The 18386-nt window shown below is 37.9% G+C and overlaps 4 protein-coding genes across 5 annotated transcripts in view; 2 read left to right on the top strand and 2 right to left on the bottom strand.

Moving 5' to 3' along the window:
• The window catches only part of prnpb (prion protein b), a 201354-nt gene extending 193879 nt beyond the window's left edge, over window positions 1-7475 (bottom strand). Inside the window, exon 1 of the mRNA XM_074639354.1 lies at window positions 7466-7475. The gene's annotated coding sequence lies outside the window, so the exon portion shown is untranslated. The remainder of the gene's footprint in view (window positions 1-7465) is intronic.
• On the top strand, window positions 4-5877 carry acaa2 (acetyl-CoA acyltransferase 2). The gene is made up of 10 exons (XM_074639359.1): window positions 4-168; window positions 2998-3164; window positions 3260-3388; window positions 3607-3723; window positions 3867-4014; window positions 4172-4347; window positions 4763-4892; window positions 5029-5099; window positions 5350-5504; window positions 5601-5877. The coding sequence occupies exons 1-10, from the start codon at window positions 153-155 to the stop codon at window positions 5680-5682; spliced, it is 1191 nt and encodes a 396-aa protein (XP_074495460.1). The 5' UTR covers window positions 4-152; the 3' UTR covers window positions 5683-5877.
• Window positions 7471-12622, top strand: rpl6 (ribosomal protein L6). The gene is made up of 6 exons (XM_074639368.1): window positions 7471-8777; window positions 8871-8969; window positions 10108-10251; window positions 11974-12022; window positions 12134-12318; window positions 12439-12622. The coding sequence occupies exons 1-6, from the start codon at window positions 8631-8633 to the stop codon at window positions 12589-12591; spliced, it is 777 nt and encodes a 258-aa protein (XP_074495469.1). The 5' UTR covers window positions 7471-8630; the 3' UTR covers window positions 12592-12622.
• A 2274-nt stretch (window positions 12623-14896) lies between these two features.
• dynll1 (dynein, light chain, LC8-type 1) lies at window positions 14897-18269 on the bottom strand. Of its 2 annotated transcripts, none has more exons than XM_074639387.1 (3): window positions 18112-18269; window positions 16849-16987; window positions 14897-15294 (listed from the first exon to the last, which is right to left on the bottom strand). In XM_074639387.1, exons 2-3 carry the CDS (start codon window positions 16978-16980, stop codon window positions 15157-15159), a joined length of 270 nt encoding a protein of 89 aa, XP_074495488.1. In that variant the 5' UTR covers window positions 16981-16987; window positions 18112-18269; the 3' UTR covers window positions 14897-15156. The 2 variants fall into 2 exon arrangements, with proteins under 2 accessions (XP_074495488.1, XP_074495489.1); XM_074639388.1 differs by having other exon boundaries at window positions 18108-18256.
• Between the last annotated feature and the right edge of the window lie 117 nt (window positions 18270-18386).

The following is an 18386-nucleotide window of genomic DNA, read 5'->3' as shown; positions in this document are numbered from 1 at the left end:
CGTTGGCGGTTGGTGGTGGAACTATTTAGAGTAAAGGTCGCAGTATTCTGAGGTCTTTATAAGAGCACGGAGTCATTTAAGAGTGGCACAAGAAGATCTCGGTCATAGTTTGATCCTGACAGTCAGAGCTGGTTTATTGACTCTGCATCATCATGGCTCTTCTCAGAGGTAAATAAACACATTTCACCTCAGAAACAGATGGATTTGTGCATTTTAGGGCTCTATTTTCTATATTTGTTTCGCAGTTTTAGATTATCAGTGACCTACAATGAATGTCAGCACTTTATAGTTGATTTATGTGAATATAAATACCAGGAAAGTATTAAAACGTTTTGTGATCACAATGATACTGCATAAAGGTGTAAGAGGAAGGTGACAAGATGGTGTTAAGATCATTAACAGCTACTGTTAACAGCTGTCATCTCCTCCTCTATTACCTTTAGATCCATTTAAATGCAAATAATAATAATAATATCAATTAATTACCTCCAGTGGTGGAGGAAGAAGTCCTTGCTTAACTAGTAATACCATATTGTTAAGATTGTTAAATTTGCAGTGTACAGCAGCAAAGGGGATAGTGCAAACAATATGCATCAGCTAACATAGTAAAAAAGAGCTAAACAAAGTGTATCAAAATATGAACCATTTAAACAGAAGGAAGTTTACAAATAGGAGCAGTATATACAGTATTGACAATAAACAGACTATTAATTAGTTGGTAATTATTATTGGTCTTCATAAGACTCATTAAAACTGTGTGGCTCTGAATAAGCCTGCTGTGTGATTTAGTCATGTTTGATATAAACAATGGTTGGTAAATATTAAAGGGCAACGTCACTGATTTTACACATCAATGTTATTTTACTAGTCATGAGGAATATTAATCAAAAACACAGAAGACAAGTTTGAGAAATAACCCTCATATTAATCTCAGTTTGGGCATGGAGAATGGAGTACAAATATGTGACCACTTACCAGACAGTCTGTGTCTAAAGTGAAGACAATTGAATGTTCATTTTTGAAAATTTTCTGGAGCTTTTGCTTGTTTCATATGATCTTCCTCAAGATGGATTTTGCCCAGTTGTCAGAATTACAGATGTCAAAATTAAACATTTTCTGAGCACTTCAATGACGTCATATCTGTGTCTACTGAAAGTTAATTCCTGACTTTGGAAACTGTCAGTTCACCAAACAGACTAACCACATAGTCCATTTAGTAGCTGTTCCAAAATCAGGTGAAAGTTCGTAAACCGCCACTGAATGGACTTTGTGGTGAGATGTCAGATGGTATTATTTGATTTATGCTAAAAGTCAGACTATCTCAGCCTCTGTTGCTTCTCCTGATTTGACTATTTTGTACAAATCCAACTTTATGGAAGTGCAATTTTTGTAGAAACCTTGAACATAATACAGTGTAAAACCTTCATTTTTACTATTCATATGGAAAGCTAAAGGGTAATTTTTTTTCTTTTATTATTCACAAGATGGATTTACAAATAAGGCAATAATTACAATTACAAAGTTATTATCCTCAAAACTGAGCAGAAATCACATTAGACATAAAACATTTACACAGACAATAAAAACAATGTAAGAATAAATCATTAAAAAAGCATGACATATATGTAACAGTAACAGTTTATTATTTCATGTGTCCAGTGTGTTTCTAATTTCTGTGTGATTACTACCTTAAGTCTTATCACATTTAATGTTATATTGGTTACCTCCTTTATTTTTGGGGGTGGGAGGGAAAAATGGATGAAAATTAGAAGACTACTTATTTGCTCTGTAATTTATATGCCTTAAAATGTTATTCCAATTAAAAAAAATATTTATATATTATCTGAAAAATGTATCAAAAGTAAAAAATATTAATTATTTCAGTGGAAATGAGTTAAGGTTTATTCAACTTATGAGTGTTGCCATTTTATTCTTTAAAATTAATTGCCATTAAGTTAAGCAAGGCATTAAGAGTGTTATATTATCATAGCAGATATTTTATTGGATTATAAATATTGAATGATTAATGTGTAAGCAGCAGTGTGGCAGGTCAAATTGCAGCACACTTTAACTACTTCAGGGTAGTTGACCCTGTATCAAGTCTGATTATAGGTTTTAGGTGTAAAAACATATTTTGAAAAGTAGCTAGTTGTAACAACAGATCTCAGATAAGTACAGTGGAGTGGAAGTAGGAAGTAACATAAAAGGGGAAAAGATCCAAGTAAAATACAAGTACTTAAATACAAAAAAAACAAACATAAATAGTTTTTCTTGTGCAAATACAACAGGACAAATTGCACAACACTAAACACACATTCAGCACAAGTCAAGTGTTGCTCCTGACCTTTTTCAGAGGTTAGTCAATAGTTCGATGTCTGATTAGAAACATAAAGTCATATCAACGCAGTATTTCAAGATAACGATCTTATCTATTAGCTACGTACCACTAGTGACTTGTTTTATTATGAAACACTACTCCGTGCATCATTGAAGCAATTTACATGACTCATATAAAGTTAACTGACCAGGGTAATGAAAATTATGTATAATTATTAATTAAATTAAAATTATAATAACTTGTTTTCTCTTTTTTGAGGATTTGCACATGAAGCAAGTTGCAAAAGATTTAAACCGTATGTTCTTTCAAAGATGACAACAAATGTAGTTTAACTTAACACCTGTTTCACTGTTGTTTTATGCAGCTCTTTAATCAATAGGCATCATTTCTCATTTGTTTTTAAAAAAAATATAATAAAACTCCATAATGCCTGAAGTAGTTACGTACTCCTCTTGTCCCTCCAGTCGAATTTGATCCGTCTGATGTTAATGTCCCAGTTATTCTGTATCTTTATCTTCTTCATCTCAGTGCACTGTCTGTGTGTATGGACCATCTCTGCAGTATGTACCATCCAGTACTTCCTGACACTGATCTGGCTGTGGCTCAGTGGTGGGTGGTTTAAAGTCGTTGTTGCTCTAAATGCTCATGTTTCTCTGCAGGTGTATTTGTTGTAGCTGCCAAGCGCACTCCGTTCGGTACCTATGGTGGCGTGCTGAAGGATCACAGTGCAACAGACTTGGCTGAGCATGCAGCCAAAGCTGCCCTGGCTGCTGGGGGCGTGGCACCAGAACTTATAAACAGTGTCATCATGGGAAATGTCATGCAGGTACCTAAAACCCAACAGCCATATTTAACAGATCGCAACTACCATCACATGGAAATGCCTTTGTTAACATGTGTATCTGCCTCCCCTAATTTCAGAGCTCGGCTGATGCACCCTACATTGCTCGTCATGTGGGTCTGAGGTGTGGTGTTCCCATCCCAGTGCCGGCTCTCACTGTGAACAGACTGTGTGGATCTGGTTTCCAGTCCATCATCAATGGCGCTCAAGTAAGCTCTCCACCAAGACAACAAAAAACATCCTGGCAGAAATACAAATGTCGAATAAACCATAGTAGTGTACAATACTGTATATGTGTAAAAGACAAAGAGCGTGGTTCATACATTAGTTAAAGCACAATATATCATATATATCAATTACACATAATGTCCCTTAACTTTTGTCTTCTTGATCCAAAACAAAACCCTGTTACCTTGTGTGTTTGCAGGAGATTTGCCTCCGGGAGTCAGAGGTGGTCCTGTGCGGCGGCTCGGAGAGTATGAGTCAGGCCCCGTACGCCGTTCGCAACATTCGATTTGGTACAAAGTTTGGACTCGATCTCAAGGTTGGCTTTTGATTGATTTTTCTACTTTCTAATCCCCAAACTCTTGACACAAATGTACATGAGATGGCCATAAAGACAGCTTGTTATTAAACTCCAGAAGCTTTTGATGCAAAGATAAAAACCTCTCCTCGTCTGCCTGACAGCTAGAGGACACCTTGTGGGCGGGTCTGACTGACCTGCACGTCAAAATCCCGATGGGCATCACAGCAGAAAACCTGGCAGAGAAATATCAGATTACACGAGAGGAAGTCGACAACTATGCATACCAGACACAACAAAGGTGGAAAGCAGGTAAGACTGGTTTCATTCTTTGACATGTTTTCAATATTTTCACAGCCTGCTCACCTCACACATGATAACATTTAAATATGTTGCTTTTGAGAAGACAGGCTGTTAACTTTGCGGCTCATTCTTAATAGTTAAATCGTCATTTTGTTTCTATTTACAGCTCATGAGGCTGGTCACTACACAGCAGAAATTGCTCCCATTGATGTGAAAGCAAGGAAAGGCAAAGTGTCCATGGCTCAGGATGAGCACCCTCGTCCACAGACCACACTAGAACAGTTGGCCAAACTGGCTCCTGTCTTCAAGAAGGGAGGGACTGTTACTGCTGCCAACGCTTCGGTGAGTTTACGCCTACGATTTTGGTTGTTGCCATCTTGTTTTTTGCAACCAGAAGTGACACAGGAGGGTGGAGCTAAGCACAACTGAACGCTGAATAATGGGCCTTTCACAGAACGCAGCAACGCCACCACTGTGCTCTGAAACCCATTATTTCTAATGGCTTACGCGGTGCAACAACAGCTTTTCTGCAATGCGCAGTGCACTGTGATGGCTATTAGAAATAATGCAAGTTTAAGGCACTTAAGCATTGGCTTCACTTTTCAGACCCGGAAGTTGCCCACTGTTTACGCCATTTAAAGTTTTAACAGTTTGATTTACAGTAAGATATATTTTAATATAAATATCATGCAACTACTGTTACTTCCACCATGGGACGTAGCCTAATATTACTACATGTCTCTTCCTTGATCTCCAGGGTGTATCTGACGGTGCTGCTGCTGTGGTGATTGCGAGTGAAGATGCGCTGGCTGAACATAAGCTCACTCCACTGGCCAGAATTGTGGCCTATCATGTGTCAGGCTGTGACCCGAGCATTATGGGAATTGGTAAGTGACACCACTGTTATGGAGAAGTAATTTAATCCCTTTGAATTAAAAGGAATGAATGACAAAATGAACTGTTCTGGTATTTGACATGGGCTTCTTTATAGTAAGAATATCTGGTTTCTTTAAATCATCACAGGTCCCGTTCCAGCAATCACAGAAGCTCTTAAAAAAGCCGGTCTGACTCTCAACGACATGGATCTTGTGGAGGTTTGTTATCATCTTTGCTGCATGTCATCACCTCTCTCTCTCCTCCTGCCTTTCCTGTCTGTCTCTCTCACTACCCAATGAAGCAGAAATGCCAAAAAAACATCATTAAAAGCACAAATACAGCAATCTAGAAAAAATCCATTACAAGTAAAAGTCCTAGTTACTTTCCAAAACTGCATTTCATATATGTTTTGATTTATTCAGGTTGTTATTACACAGTTGTGTCACTGATGTCATTTGCTTTGTACAGGTGAACGAGGCTTTTGGCGCTCAGTACCTGGCTGTTGCTAAGGCTCTTGGACTGGATCCAGCAAAAACCAATGTCAACGGTGGAGCTATTGCCATCGGACATCCTCTCGGTGCTTCTGGAGCACGTATCACTGCCCACCTGGTTCATGAGCTCAGGTGATTTTGTCCTTTTAGTAATTATATGTACAGTATATCAGGCGAGATGTCTGCACATTAAGTAGCTTTGAATAATTCACTGTGTTTTTACAACAGGCGACGAGGAGGCAAGTACGCTGTTGGCTCTGCCTGCATCGGTGGTGGTCAGGGCATCGCCATCATCCTGGAAAAGTGCTGAGCGAAGAAGCTGCCAGTGTCAGAAGAATTCCTGTAGAACAATGTCTCCCCGTCCACTCGCATAAAATAAAACACAGGTGACACATGCTAAACAGAGATTTAAAAAAAAAACTTTCATCTACACATAAAATGGAAAATGTTCTCTTAACAACACAAAGAAAACTCTTTCATTTTGTTACTTATTTTAGTTTATTTATACTAAAATATTTCAGTCCAAGGCAAAGAGCTAATGCATATTTCTGTGCTTGTTGGACCATGGTGCAAGAGACCGTTTGTGTTTATGCCTGAGACACAGAAATATGTCCTTGGTCACGTTAACATGTGTAGCATATTAACTCATAAAGTACAGTTTCTGTTGAGTTACAGTAAGGTTTTAAATGGACTCTGAACTCTGATGTTTGCCTTAAAATGTTTGCTCCAGCAAAAAAAAATGATTTTGTATTTCTGTGTCAAAGAATCTCAATAAATCAACTTTTCAAAAAAATAAGTGAAGTTTTTATGATCAGCCAAAGCTATTTTTATGCCTCTGTGCTGACGACAGTCGTGGCTGGAGGCATTATGTGTTTGGGTTGTTCCTCTGTCCGTCCATCCCATTCTTGTGAACATGAATTTCTTCAAATTTGGCGCAAACATCCACTTGGGACTCAAGGATGAACTGATTAGAATGTGGTGGTCAAAGGTCACTGTGACTTCAAAAACGTGTTTTTGGCCATACCTAAAGAAATAATATGCTAATTATGACAATTTCACACAAATGTCTAACAGGATAAAATGATGATAGTGATGATATTTTGGATAGACATGGATGTAAACTGGAACTTGACTGATTGGCAAAGGCATACAACAAGAGGCTATAAGTATAATTTTCTAGATTAGCAGGTAATTCAACAGAAAGTCGCTACTAGTTCTTATTTTACTTTTAAAGGTAGTTTTTATTTCAACCTTCTTTTTTAATTATTCTCTATAATCAGTCTGGTCTTATCTCTTTACAAAAGTAGTTACCATTGATGGTTTTGTTACATATGCTCAAAACTGATAACATACAGTACCAACGTAGAGAAAGGATTACTGAATGATATTTTATATCAGACATTTATGTACTAAATGTTAGTAACAACTTTTTAACCATCACAACCCCCTTAAAAATGTTTTAATAAGTAGACAAAGGTCTGGAATTGATGTGTTATAGGTACAGTTTGAAATAAATAACAGCAAACATCAAATGTGCTGCACAATATCTTCCAGAAAATCTATTTTATGCTCTGCTGTTACAGATGATTGTTTTTTTGTTTTTATATCACTATGAAAAATTCTAATTTAGGAACATTGTTTGTAGTTCTTTATACAAGAGAATCATATCTTCCTTTAAGACAAATAAGCTCTATACAAGCATTATATATATATATACACTGTATATATACAATATATATACGTATATATATATATTGTATATATACAATATATATATATATGTATTATATATATTGTATATATATTATATATATATACAATATATATATACTAAAGTATTTACTAAAGCAACTGAAAATTAATAATTAATGTTATTCGTCAAAAATTTTAATATTGATTTTATTTCAAATGTAAAGTGAGAATAAAGGGTAAATATATGTAGGACTACAAAGACCACCACCTCTGTGAAACTCGACGTAATTACGTAAACGTCACGTTGCAGCGTCCTTATATACGTCACGTGCCCGGATGTCGGTCTTTTTTACATAGCTAAGGTAAGACAGCTCTGCCTTCGTGTTGATGTAGGAATACAATCTGCTTTCATCTGTGTTACAGAATAAAAAATACAGTCTCAAAATACCAGGGGACGAATCCTTATGTTTAGACGAAGCGTTAGATATCGTTATTTCTATGATTGACCATAAAGATGATGTAGTAATGAAGAGTTTAGTGTGTTGGGCCGCCGGCTAGCCTTCGTGCTGTCTGTAGCGTTAGCTAGTTAGCTAGCTGGCTAACAGAAACACGTTGTCCTTCGTTAGTCTTCTGTGCTGTGTTTAACCAAACAATATTTAAGTGTTCCTTTAAAACGTTAAAGTGTCATTCTAAGAAGACAAGTGTCTGCTAGCATGTAAAGCGACTCCTCTGTGTGCTATGTTGCTAAGTGTTAGCTAATAATAGTTGTCATGCCTGTTCTGCAGTGGAGATGGCTGTGCTGTTCTGGGCTGTTTAGCACTCAACCAAACACGTTTAGTAGTGTGGTTGTGATGTTTTCTGCTGTTTACTGGTTTATTGTGTAATATGGTTATGGTGATATGTATGTTTACAAATGTATGTACTTGCAAACGTTGATATTTATTTAGCATTTTCAGCTCTGGGTTGAACATCATGAGCATCCATACAGAATTCAACAAACAATACAGCACTTAACAAAATCAGCAAACAGCACAACATTTAACAAAAACAGTTGTCGGGTCAGTCAAACATGTATATATTCTCTAACAACACATGTTTCATGTAAATGATCCATTTTTCCTAGTCAAAGATATTGCTTTTTAATTTTTAGTTGGTACGTCAGTTTTTCCATTGATATCACAGACCATCTCAAACCAGTGATCTTTCCCTTGAGGTTCTGCTTTATACCAGTTTCTTGTTATAGCTTTTTGTTGGCCATAAGCAGAATTTGCCAGATATATATATGCTCTATGCACAACCTCGAAATGCAGTATGTACTTTCGATTAGGAACATGATTTACTTGAAGGCTGTAACGTTAGTAGTTTTTATATAGTAGTAGTAGTTGATACTAGACCCATAGTACTATTGAACAGTATTATGCATTGTCCAACGAAACCTGGAATATTGTTTGTCATCTGAAGATTAAAAGTGAACCAAATCTTTGAAATACAATCTTTTAACACTGTTAACATTACACATAATATTGCTGCAGTTGGTATACTAACCTGTGTTTTTCTTTGTGTCAGATGGCAGAGGGTGACAAAAAGGCCATGAAGAAGAAGCACGGGAGCCGGAACCCGGTTCTGGCCCGTGGCATCGGCCGGTACTCCAGGTCAGCTATGTACGCCCGCAGGGCCATGTACAAGAAGAAGACAAAGACCACTGAGACCAAGGTGAGGCAGATCGGACACCCAACAAAATGAATGATGAAAGACACACCACATTTGTTGACAGTGTCTGGTATTGATGATGATTTGCTGTTTCAGATGGAGAAAAAGATTAGGGTGAAGCCCAAGGCAACTGTTGTCAAGACAGTTGGAGGAGACAAGAATGGAGGCACTCGTGTTGTCAAGCTGCGCAAGATGGTGAGTAATGTGTGAATTCTTTTTTTTTATCCTCAGATTATATTTTGTTTGAGTTGGAACTTTAAATGTCATTATGCTGACAGAGAAATGCAATTTAAAAATGGAGGACGCCTTCACATTAGTAAAGGCATTCTGTACCCGAGTACACTTGCGTCATCATCCATGTTTGTTTGTTGAGATCAGCTGTTTTAGTGGCGGAGCACTGTAAAACACTTAATTCAAACTTGACAGAAACAAAATAAAACTTACCAAAACCGTCATCGTTAGACTTTCCACCAATCACCAAGTCTGGTTTGGTCGAAAAAAATTCCAACCTATTCTGTTGAGTTTGATGTGAAAATATGCCGGCTCAACACTTTTCCCCCACCTTCTCTGTTTCTGTGCCCGCTGAGCGGCTCTCGTTCTTCGCAGGCAGAGCATTAAATTAGCTAAATAATATAACAAACGTTGCCCAACCCCATTGCCTACTATTGTTTATAATTTAAAGACCCTCTCGCCTGCCTTTCTGCTTTCTCTCCCACGGCCGTGCAGTTCAGAGGATGAGATCGGTGAATGCTGCGAGCATATACAGATTTCGGAAGAGACCGGCGGCGTTGAAAAAAGCCTGGTTTTTCACAACTCCTCGCTGACTGCTAACATTGTTAAATAGCAGTCCACTTCCGTGTTTCGGTACAGTTGGCTTTCACACCTAATGCGAACCGTACCCGAGTGCACATGAACCGTACTCCAGACCACCTTTTCAAGTGGACTTGAGTACGGTACGGAGCGTTCACACTAATCAAACGAACTGGACTTTGGGGTCAAGTGTACTCTGATCCGGGTTCCTGATTTGAAAGCACCCTAAGTAGCAATAACCACAACATATACTTTCACTGAGATTTTTCTATTCAAATTATTGTGAGCACAAATGGTGTGCATAGTTTTTTATTCCAGGCACAGTGGGTCAGTTTACATCCTGTTACAACTTGTATTAGCTGATAAAACAATGACAAAACTAACAGTTAAGAGTTTGACAGCGCTGTAAGGGAAATGCAACTTGTTATGCACTTTGTTTCTTTTGAATGTGCATGTCTGCCATTGGATTTATGCAGCAAATCTAGATTTTAAATATTAATATTTTCATGTGTTCCTGGTGTAGCCTCGCTACTACCCCACAGAGGATGTTCCCCGTAAGCTCAAGAGCCACGGAAAGAAACCCTTCAGCCAGCACAAGAGGAAGCTGCGCAGCTCCATCACCCCAGGAACGGTCCTCATTCTGCTCACTGGTCGCCACCGTGGAAAGGTGAGAAACATTTCTAGAACGTCTTGACAATGATTTCAATGTTCTCGCGGATTAGCAGACATGATTGGCACACACACACACACGGCACAGACTGAGAAATGTTAAGTGTTTGAAAGAGGTAACGCAATACAGGATGTAGAAGTAATAAGATTATAGAGTCCAATGATGGGGTTTATTCTATTATCTGTGTTGCATCTAGGACTAAAACGAGGTCATCTTTAACTTCATACTGTATATTTCACAAAACTTGTTTGACTGATGTAGACTCTGAGGTCACAATCATATACGAGTATTGGTCTTTATAATCTGTAAAGACACAATCTGTGATCCTGATGTAAACAAAAGGGTATGTCCATCAAAATTTTAAAGTTCAGCATGAGCGTGCATTTATTCCTTTTGATTGACAGGTTTTTTTTGTATGTAGACTTGTCTCTAAAAAAACGAACATGATTCTGTTTAACGGTTTGTTTACATCTAGTATTTGTAACAGAAGTCGATATATTCCGATTATAAGTCGTGAAACACGGTGTGCAATTTTATAATTGAAAATAATATACACTTAAACTTAATGTTGTCGAAAGGATCACTGTTGGGGACTATAAAATCATTGCATCGTGTTAGGGCTGGGCAATATATCGATATTATATTGATATCGTGTTAGGAGACTAGGTTTCATCTTAGATTTTGGATATCAAAATCTGGCACGAGTGTCTTTTCCTGGTTTTAAAGGCTGCCATACATTAACCTGATGTGATTTTTGAACTTACCAGACTGTTCTAGCTGTTCTATTATTTGCCTTTACCCACTTAGTCATTACTTCCACATTATTGGTAATTATTTATCAGAAATCTCATTGTGTTAGTATATTGTGATATTTGATTTTCTCTATCGCCCAGCCCTACATCATGGTGATGAAAGATTTCCATTGTCTGGCAGATGTAATCAAAATGAAATTTCGGATCACGTCAAACATAGTTTGCGTCAACAATAAAGTTGGTGTCATAGACGCTTATTTATCATAGGATTAATACAGATTTACAGTTTTATGGTTGGACAAAAACCCCTTTTGGACAATGGAGTACAATTGACATTGTGAAATAGAAATGTTTTAACCTCCATAATGGACTCAAGAGTCTAATGCAGAAAACAATGGACTTTAATTTAGTCTATTAATGTCCTGTAGCTTGTCACTTCACACACTGTACACCATTTCTAACACTGACACTGGCAGTATTTTTACTGATTGTAATGGAGGTGGATTTGCCTCTTTTTTTTCTGAGCAAAAGAAAAAAATAAATCAGTGGTGCATCCTTATTATGCGTGAAAAATTTATTTTCTAACAAGCGTGCTTGACACATCACTATAATCACACACCCTCGGTACCACAGACATTGTCCCTCCCTCCCACACTCGAATGCTACATGGGCAAGTTGCGGAGGCATGCTAGTGTGCCCACACACACTTTGAGCAGTAGCTGACCTAAATAATGTTTCAGCTGTGAATCTGACGGGCAGAGAGCGCTCCTGATAAAATTAGCGTGTGTGTCAAGTAGATTTATTTTCCCCGTCTAAATAGCTTGGCATGAAGTGGATTCCAGTTATTAAATTGTCTTATCCAAATGGCACAAATGAGTGTTCTTATGAGCTCACTACTTGAGTTGAATAGTGTGCAAAACCCCAATACAGTAGCTTTATACTAAAGATGAATGTTTTTGTTTTATAGCGTGTGGTGTTCCTGAAGCAGCTCGCAAGTGGTCTCCTGCTTGTCACTGGTAAGGATGACTGTTTTTGGTGGTAATTTATGCACATTAACAGTAGTACAGCATGATGTTCATCTTTTATGCTCAATTTGTAATGGTGTTTTCTTGTTTGCATGCTTGTAGGCCCTCTTGCCTTGAACAGAGTACCCCTGCGTAGAGCTCATCAGAAGTTCTCCATTGCCACCAACACCAAAATCGACATCACTGGCATGAAGATCCCTAAAACTCTGAACGATGCCTACTTCAAGAAGAAGAAGCTGAGGAGGCCCCGTCACCAGGAGGGAGAGATCTTTGACACAGAGAAAGAGGTGAACTAACTTGGATATTGTCTCATGATACGTTTAATAATACCTTTTCAATGGGGGCTCTGACGTCTGGATTTATGATGCTTGACTCACTTGTATTCTTCTCCTTGTTTCCATCTACAGAAGTACCAGCTGACAGAGCAGAGGAAGGAGGACCAGAAGGCTGTTGATGCTCAGCTCCTGCCCCTCATCAAGAAAGAACCCCAGCTCAAAGGGTATCTGCGCTCTTCCTTCTGCCTGTCTAATGGCGTCTACCCACACAAGCTGGTTTTCTAAATGTGTTGTAATAAAGAGTACTACCGTCTAACTACCGCCCTCTCTTGCCTCGTTTGTGTTGAAATTGACTGTGTGGCTGTGTCCGACATCGCATAACATGCACTCCATACACAGTATGTGTACTATCGTTTAACATACTTTTTGTGTGAACAAATAGTAGTCTGAGTCTTTTCGGACGCACTGAACTGTAATTTATGTAGTCACTTCCTGAGAGCCTCCTTGCTGGTTGGAGATGTGTAACCATGGTAACCTGTGCCAACCTCATGTGACCAAAACGACGATTTATGAGAATCAAAGTTTGAACTAATTTAGAAAATATATTACACCTAGCAAAGTGAAATCTTATACTTGCATTTAAATTGAAGCGTTATTGATGTTACAGAGCTGTCCATCAACATCTTTTATGAACATTGTCGTCTCAGCTGCATTGCATTGTGGGATATTTATGCTGCCGTAGTGTTCAGCGTTTGGATACTGAAACAATTCTCCGGAAATGGTATGCAATTTGCGTCCTATTGGTTTCGGACATACTGAAAAAAATCTCACATACTGTTTTAGTGTTCTAAATAGCATGTTAGTATGGAATTTTGGATGCAACCTATATATAGATATACATATAACTAATTTGCAACCGTGACTGTAACATTGAATACAATTTTGTATTTCAACAGCTAAAATAGTACATTTAACTTATAGTTTTATCAGTGAATTTACCATTATCAGGTTTTATGGTGTGTAGATGAAACTTTCCCTAGCAACTAACTATAAATGAGCTTCGATGGTTAATACTCTTATGAAAAAGCTCACAGGAGCTGTCTGCATGATGGAGAAATGAAAAATATACTCTATACCGCAGGGGAAAATTACAACATAGAGGGTATACAATTTTAGATTTTGGTTAGGGCTGTCAGTTGATTAAAATATTAAGTGATTAATTACGTGCTTGTTCATAGTTAATCGTGAATCAATTGCACATTTTTTATCTGTTCAAAATGTACCTTAAAGGGAGATTTGTCAGGTATCGTAATACTCTTAACACATGCTTGCCTTATGCAAACGTATGCGGATATATATCATTGGAAATCAATTAACATAGTCCAGAAACCCTCACAGGTACTGCATTTAGCATAGAAAAATGCTCAGTTCATAAAATGGCAACTGCAGCCCAACAGGCAACAACAGCTGTCAGTGTGTCAGTGTGCTGACTTGACTATGACTTGCCCCAAACTGCATGTGATTATCATGAAGTGGGCATGTCTGTAAAGGGGAGACTTGTGGGTACCCATAGAACCCGTTTTCAATCACATATCTTGAGGTCAGAGGCCGGTTTTTCCTCACCAAAATGTTGCAGAAGTTTGGAGCGTTATTTAGTGACAAGCTAGTATGACATGGTTGCTACCAATGGATTCTTTAGGTTTTCTAGTTTGATATACCAGTATCTTCTCTAGCTTTAAAATGGAGCCCTCTACAACCTACAAAATCGCGAGTTGCATTAAAGAAATTAGTGCTGTTAAAATGACTTATCGTTAACACGTTATTATCCAGTTAACTTTGACAGTCCTAATTTTTATTCAAAGATAAATAGCAGTGTGTGTGTGCCAGCTCGCTGTTGGAGAGAAGAGCGAGCAGAAAGTGCAGCTGGTACCCGTGTATAGATACTGTGGAGAAATGAGTATTGAAAGGGTTTCAAATAAATTCAGTATCTATATATGGATACTTCAATATTTTTTACAACCCTATGATGCACTGACTAATCATAGTGTATGGCTTTATTGAATACTTGATTCTGATTGGTCAATCATGGCGTTCTACAGTCTGTTATTTCTTTATAGCAGACTGTTGCTATGTATAACTGACTGTTGCTATGGCCGCAGTTCCAATCTCTGACGGACTGTTTTTGTGTCAAATGATTGATTTAAGTAAGTAGCCGTGTAATAAGCGGGATAATGTATAGCGAGCCAGTCATTGTTGAGAAATAAACCCGATGTTGCACTACAATGCGAAGTGTCGGGGTTTATTTTACAAGAATGACTGACTCGCTGTACATTATCCCTTACTTATTTGCCTTTCCAGATACGATGGCTGAGAAATGTCAAATATGCATATATAGACACACTACCCTGGATACTGCAAATTGTTTTCATCCCACTTATAATGTTAACAAATATACTGCAAACTTATGTTATCACCACAAAGTAATCTATACATATCAAAACATGACAAGTATCTGGTCATGTGGGATTATAAATATCCCGGTTTAATTAGTGTATAAAGAAGCAGTGCAATGAAATGACCACACCAGACATTGGACCCAGACAGCTTAACAGCTACGCTTTAATTAAAAAAATGACATGTCTAATGTAACAAGACAAAAATAAATACAAGTGTTTCATCTCTTTAACATGGCCACGTTTTTTTTTTTTTTTTTTATATCCTCAAAAACAGAACAAAGTAGAAAGCAGCACAGAAAAAGGCAGCGGCCCTTTGCCAAGGAATGATAAGTGCCTTTGTCGAGTCAGTCAGTACTGTACGTATGGTCAGCTGGTGTGGAGGAAATGCCTTCCCTCAGCCGGACTTGAACAGCAGAATGGCCACCTGACCCAAGTAGAAGTAGATGAAATGTTTGGTCTCGTGAGTCACGTAACTGCCAAAGTTCCTCCCGACGATGCAGTGCCAGGTTGGGTTGTATTTCTTGTCAAACTCCTGTGTGGGACAAAGACAATTGTGTTCATCAAACATGCTGGGAGGTGTGAAGAAAAGAGACAAGAATATAATGATGTGTATAGTAGATGTTCAAGAGCAAAAATGTGACAAACCACATTTCCCATTTATGGTTACTACATCACAACAACCAATACTAGATAGTTGTAGCTGGGAGAAATTAACAGCATACATGCATTACTCTTCCAAGCTAAGACTAAATACTACATGATCACACAAAATTTTACTATCATTCTCAATAATGTTATTAAGTAGAAATGTGTCATAATTTTTGCTTATATTGTCAGACACACTGAATTTTGAGCAGCATTACTATCTTGAGCTGGGTGATTTGTTGTGACAATCTGGGACTTTAGCCAGAGTGATGATTCTGAAATGTCTTTTTTAAGTCTTAATGGCTAAATTACACAACTACGTGGCACACTTTTCTGGCTTATTAGTTTTGTTAGACTTAATTTGCTTGATAATCTTTTTCTTCTTTCGATTATCTTCCATGTAAATACTGCATCGCATCACGTTGCCAGCTTTGCAAATATGGAAACTGGACAATTTTTGTCAGCGTGTCAAGCTGTAAAAACTGGAAGGTTTACAATCGCCAACACTCAGGGGAGTACATAAAAAGTACACAGCTCTACCCAAGTTTTTTAAACTGTTTCTATGACAATTATAGGTGTGTCCCTCCCCACACAGATCAGGAATGCCACCATTGGAGATAAAAAATGTGCCTCCAGCAGCAGTCCAAGAGGAACTGGAAGAGTGGAAACAATTACAAATACCAGGCTGGGTGTGTAACATTAATTATGCACAAGGTGGTTGGTTGGTGAGAGCAGAAAATAGCTTTACATCACTGTCAATTTCATTTCATAGACGTACTAGATTTTGCATTTCAACAGCTAAAATGGTACATTTAACTTATAGTTTTATCAGCGAATTTACCATTATCAGGTTTTATGGTGTCGTGCAGATGAAACTTTGGATCTTTGGCAATTAACTATAAATGAGCATCTGAAATGGGCCTCAATGGTTAATACTCGTGAAAAAGCTCACAGGAGCTGTCTGCATGACGGAGAAATTAAAAATATCTACTTGATACCACGTCTAAAAATTGACAACATTGAGGGTATACAACTTTAGATTTTTATTAGGGCTATCAGTTGATTAAAATATTTAATAGCGATTAATTGCGTGATTGTCCATAGTTAATCGCAAATTAATTGCACATTTTTTATCTGTTCAAAATGTACCTTAAAGGGAGAATACTCTTATCAACATGAGTGGAGACATATGCTTGCCTTATGCAAATGTATGCATATATATCATTGGAAATCAATTTGCAAAGTCCAGAAACCCTCACAGGTACTGCAGTTAGCATAGAAAAATGCTTAAATCATAACATGGCAAACTGCAGCCCAACAGGTAACAACAGCTGTCAGTGTGTCAGTGTGCTGACTTGACTATGACTTGCCCCAAACTACATGTGATCATCATAAAGTGGGCACGTCAGTACGTTTGATGAGTCAGCAGTAGTTTTTTTACCTTTTTGATGAATGCAGCGATATCTTTCTCGATGTTGTACTTCTCCAGGGCCTGTGTGGCACACTCCACGGCGTCCTGCTGCATGTCCTCCGACATGTCGGCATTTTTGATCACTGCCTTTCTCTCAGTCATGGTTGCCCTGGGAAACCAAAAACACAGCAGAGAGGATTTATCATCTTCACAGGCGCATTGGCACGCACGCACACACACACACACACAATGTCATTCATTCTCACTGTGCAATATCATTTTCCACTTGTGTAATTTTGTTGATTCAAGATCAAATTAATTGTCATTTCACTGAGTATTTGCATAAACAGAAGGAAACGAAATATTGTTTCTCCCAGCTCCCGTCAGTGCATTAAAAAGGGTAGAATAAATAAGTATTAAAATTAACATACCTAAAAATAATAGAAGAATAAAATAAGTAAACGTTTCAGACACAATTTCATACAATTTGCAGTTATACACCCAATTTGCAGTTTGTTTATTGTCAATACTGTATATACTGCTCCTATTTTTATACTTCTATTTAAATGGTTCATACTTTGTTTAGCTCTTTTTTTTAACTGTGTTAGCTGATGCATCTGTTTTTTTTTTTGCACTATCCCTTTTGCTGCTGCACACTGCAAATTTCCCCACTGCAGGACTAATAAAGGAATATCTCTTATCTTATAACCCCCTGAGCATCCCAACAGTCCTCATCATAGATTATGACTATACTGTATATGGAGAGACATTACATTACAGGGTCTCATCACCCAGTAAAACGAGATATCATTACATAATACCTGACACATATTATTTGAACTAGCCATTTTTCTACAAGTGTTGCATAACAACTTCCATCAGCTCGGTGGATGATGCGCGCTCTGCGTAGTTTCTATGGAGACGGGAGACATTTGAGATTAACATCTCTATTTTAACCCCGAGGTTTCAACAATCGTATCAGATATGAAGGCTACGTTTCTATACAACTACTTGACGTGAGAAAGCCGCAAACAAAATATATAAAAATAAACACCAAATTATCATAACATTTGGCATAAAAAAAGGTTTTTGATGAAGAAAGGTTCCGTAGGGGGAAGGTTTAACTAGTAACACATCCACTGTATAATCAGCGATGATGAGCCGTTAAAAGATAACTAGCTGCTCATTCATCCTGCAAAAGGAGGACAAAATACAACACAAACACAGATTTCGACTACACTTAAAATAAATTAACAATCATATAATGTTCTACAAAGTCTTAAATGTACCTACTATTCTCCCGTTTAGTTGTTTCTCTAGTTTTTTAAAGAGACGACCGCTGCTGTTGTGACAACTCCCGCGAAGTGGTTGACACAAAAGTATTGTGGGTGTGTAGCGGTAAGAGACTGCTGTTCGAGACGTGTTCCCATTGGCTGGTATTATTGCACGGAGAGCTGTGATTGGCTGATTCGGGGCCTGTCTTTCCGGTGTTTGTGCCAGCGTTTTGTTTCGGACCGTCATGCCTTGCGAATACACGGACGTTGCCGTGGCAACTGCTGTAAATAATT

This window comes from Sebastes fasciatus, chromosome 6 (genome assembly GCF_043250625.1).
Source record: "Sebastes fasciatus isolate fSebFas1 chromosome 6, fSebFas1.pri, whole genome shotgun sequence".
Lineage (NCBI taxonomy): Eukaryota > Metazoa > Chordata > Actinopteri > Perciformes > Sebastidae > Sebastes > Sebastes fasciatus.
This window is presented reverse-complemented; position numbering and strand designations above follow the sequence as displayed.

What these genes read in the sequence shown, in the direction of transcription:
- acaa2 (XM_074639359.1), top strand. An exon ending in ACAACAAAGGTGGAAAGCAG is followed by an intron (nt 4,015 to 4,171) that starts GTAAGACTGGTT and finishes TTCTATTTACAG; the next exon opens with CTCATGAGGCTGGTCACTAC. An exon ending in CACCTGGTTCATGAGCTCAG is followed by an intron (nt 5,505 to 5,600) that starts GTGATTTTGTCC and finishes TTTTTACAACAG; the next exon opens with GCGACGAGGAGGCAAGTACG.
- rpl6 (XM_074639368.1), top strand. Translation starts at nt 8,631, where the DNA reads ATGGCAGAGGGTGACAAAAAGGCCATGAAGAAGAAGCACGGGAGCCGG. An exon ending in TTGTCAAGCTGCGCAAGATG is followed by an intron (nt 8,970 to 10,107) that starts GTGAGTAATGTG and finishes TTCCTGGTGTAG; the next exon opens with CCTCGCTACTACCCCACAGA. An exon ending in CTGGTCGCCACCGTGGAAAG is followed by an intron (nt 10,252 to 11,973) that starts GTGAGAAACATT and finishes TTTGTTTTATAG; the next exon opens with CGTGTGGTGTTCCTGAAGCA.
- dynll1 (XM_074639387.1), bottom strand. Translation starts at nt 16,980, where the DNA reads ATGACTGAGAGAAAGGCAGTGATCAAAAATGCCGACATGTCGGAGGAC. An exon ending in TCGCTGCATTCATCAAAAAG is followed by an intron (nt 15,295 to 16,848) that starts GTAAAAAAACTA and finishes TGTCCCACACAG; the next exon opens with GAGTTTGACAAGAAATACAA.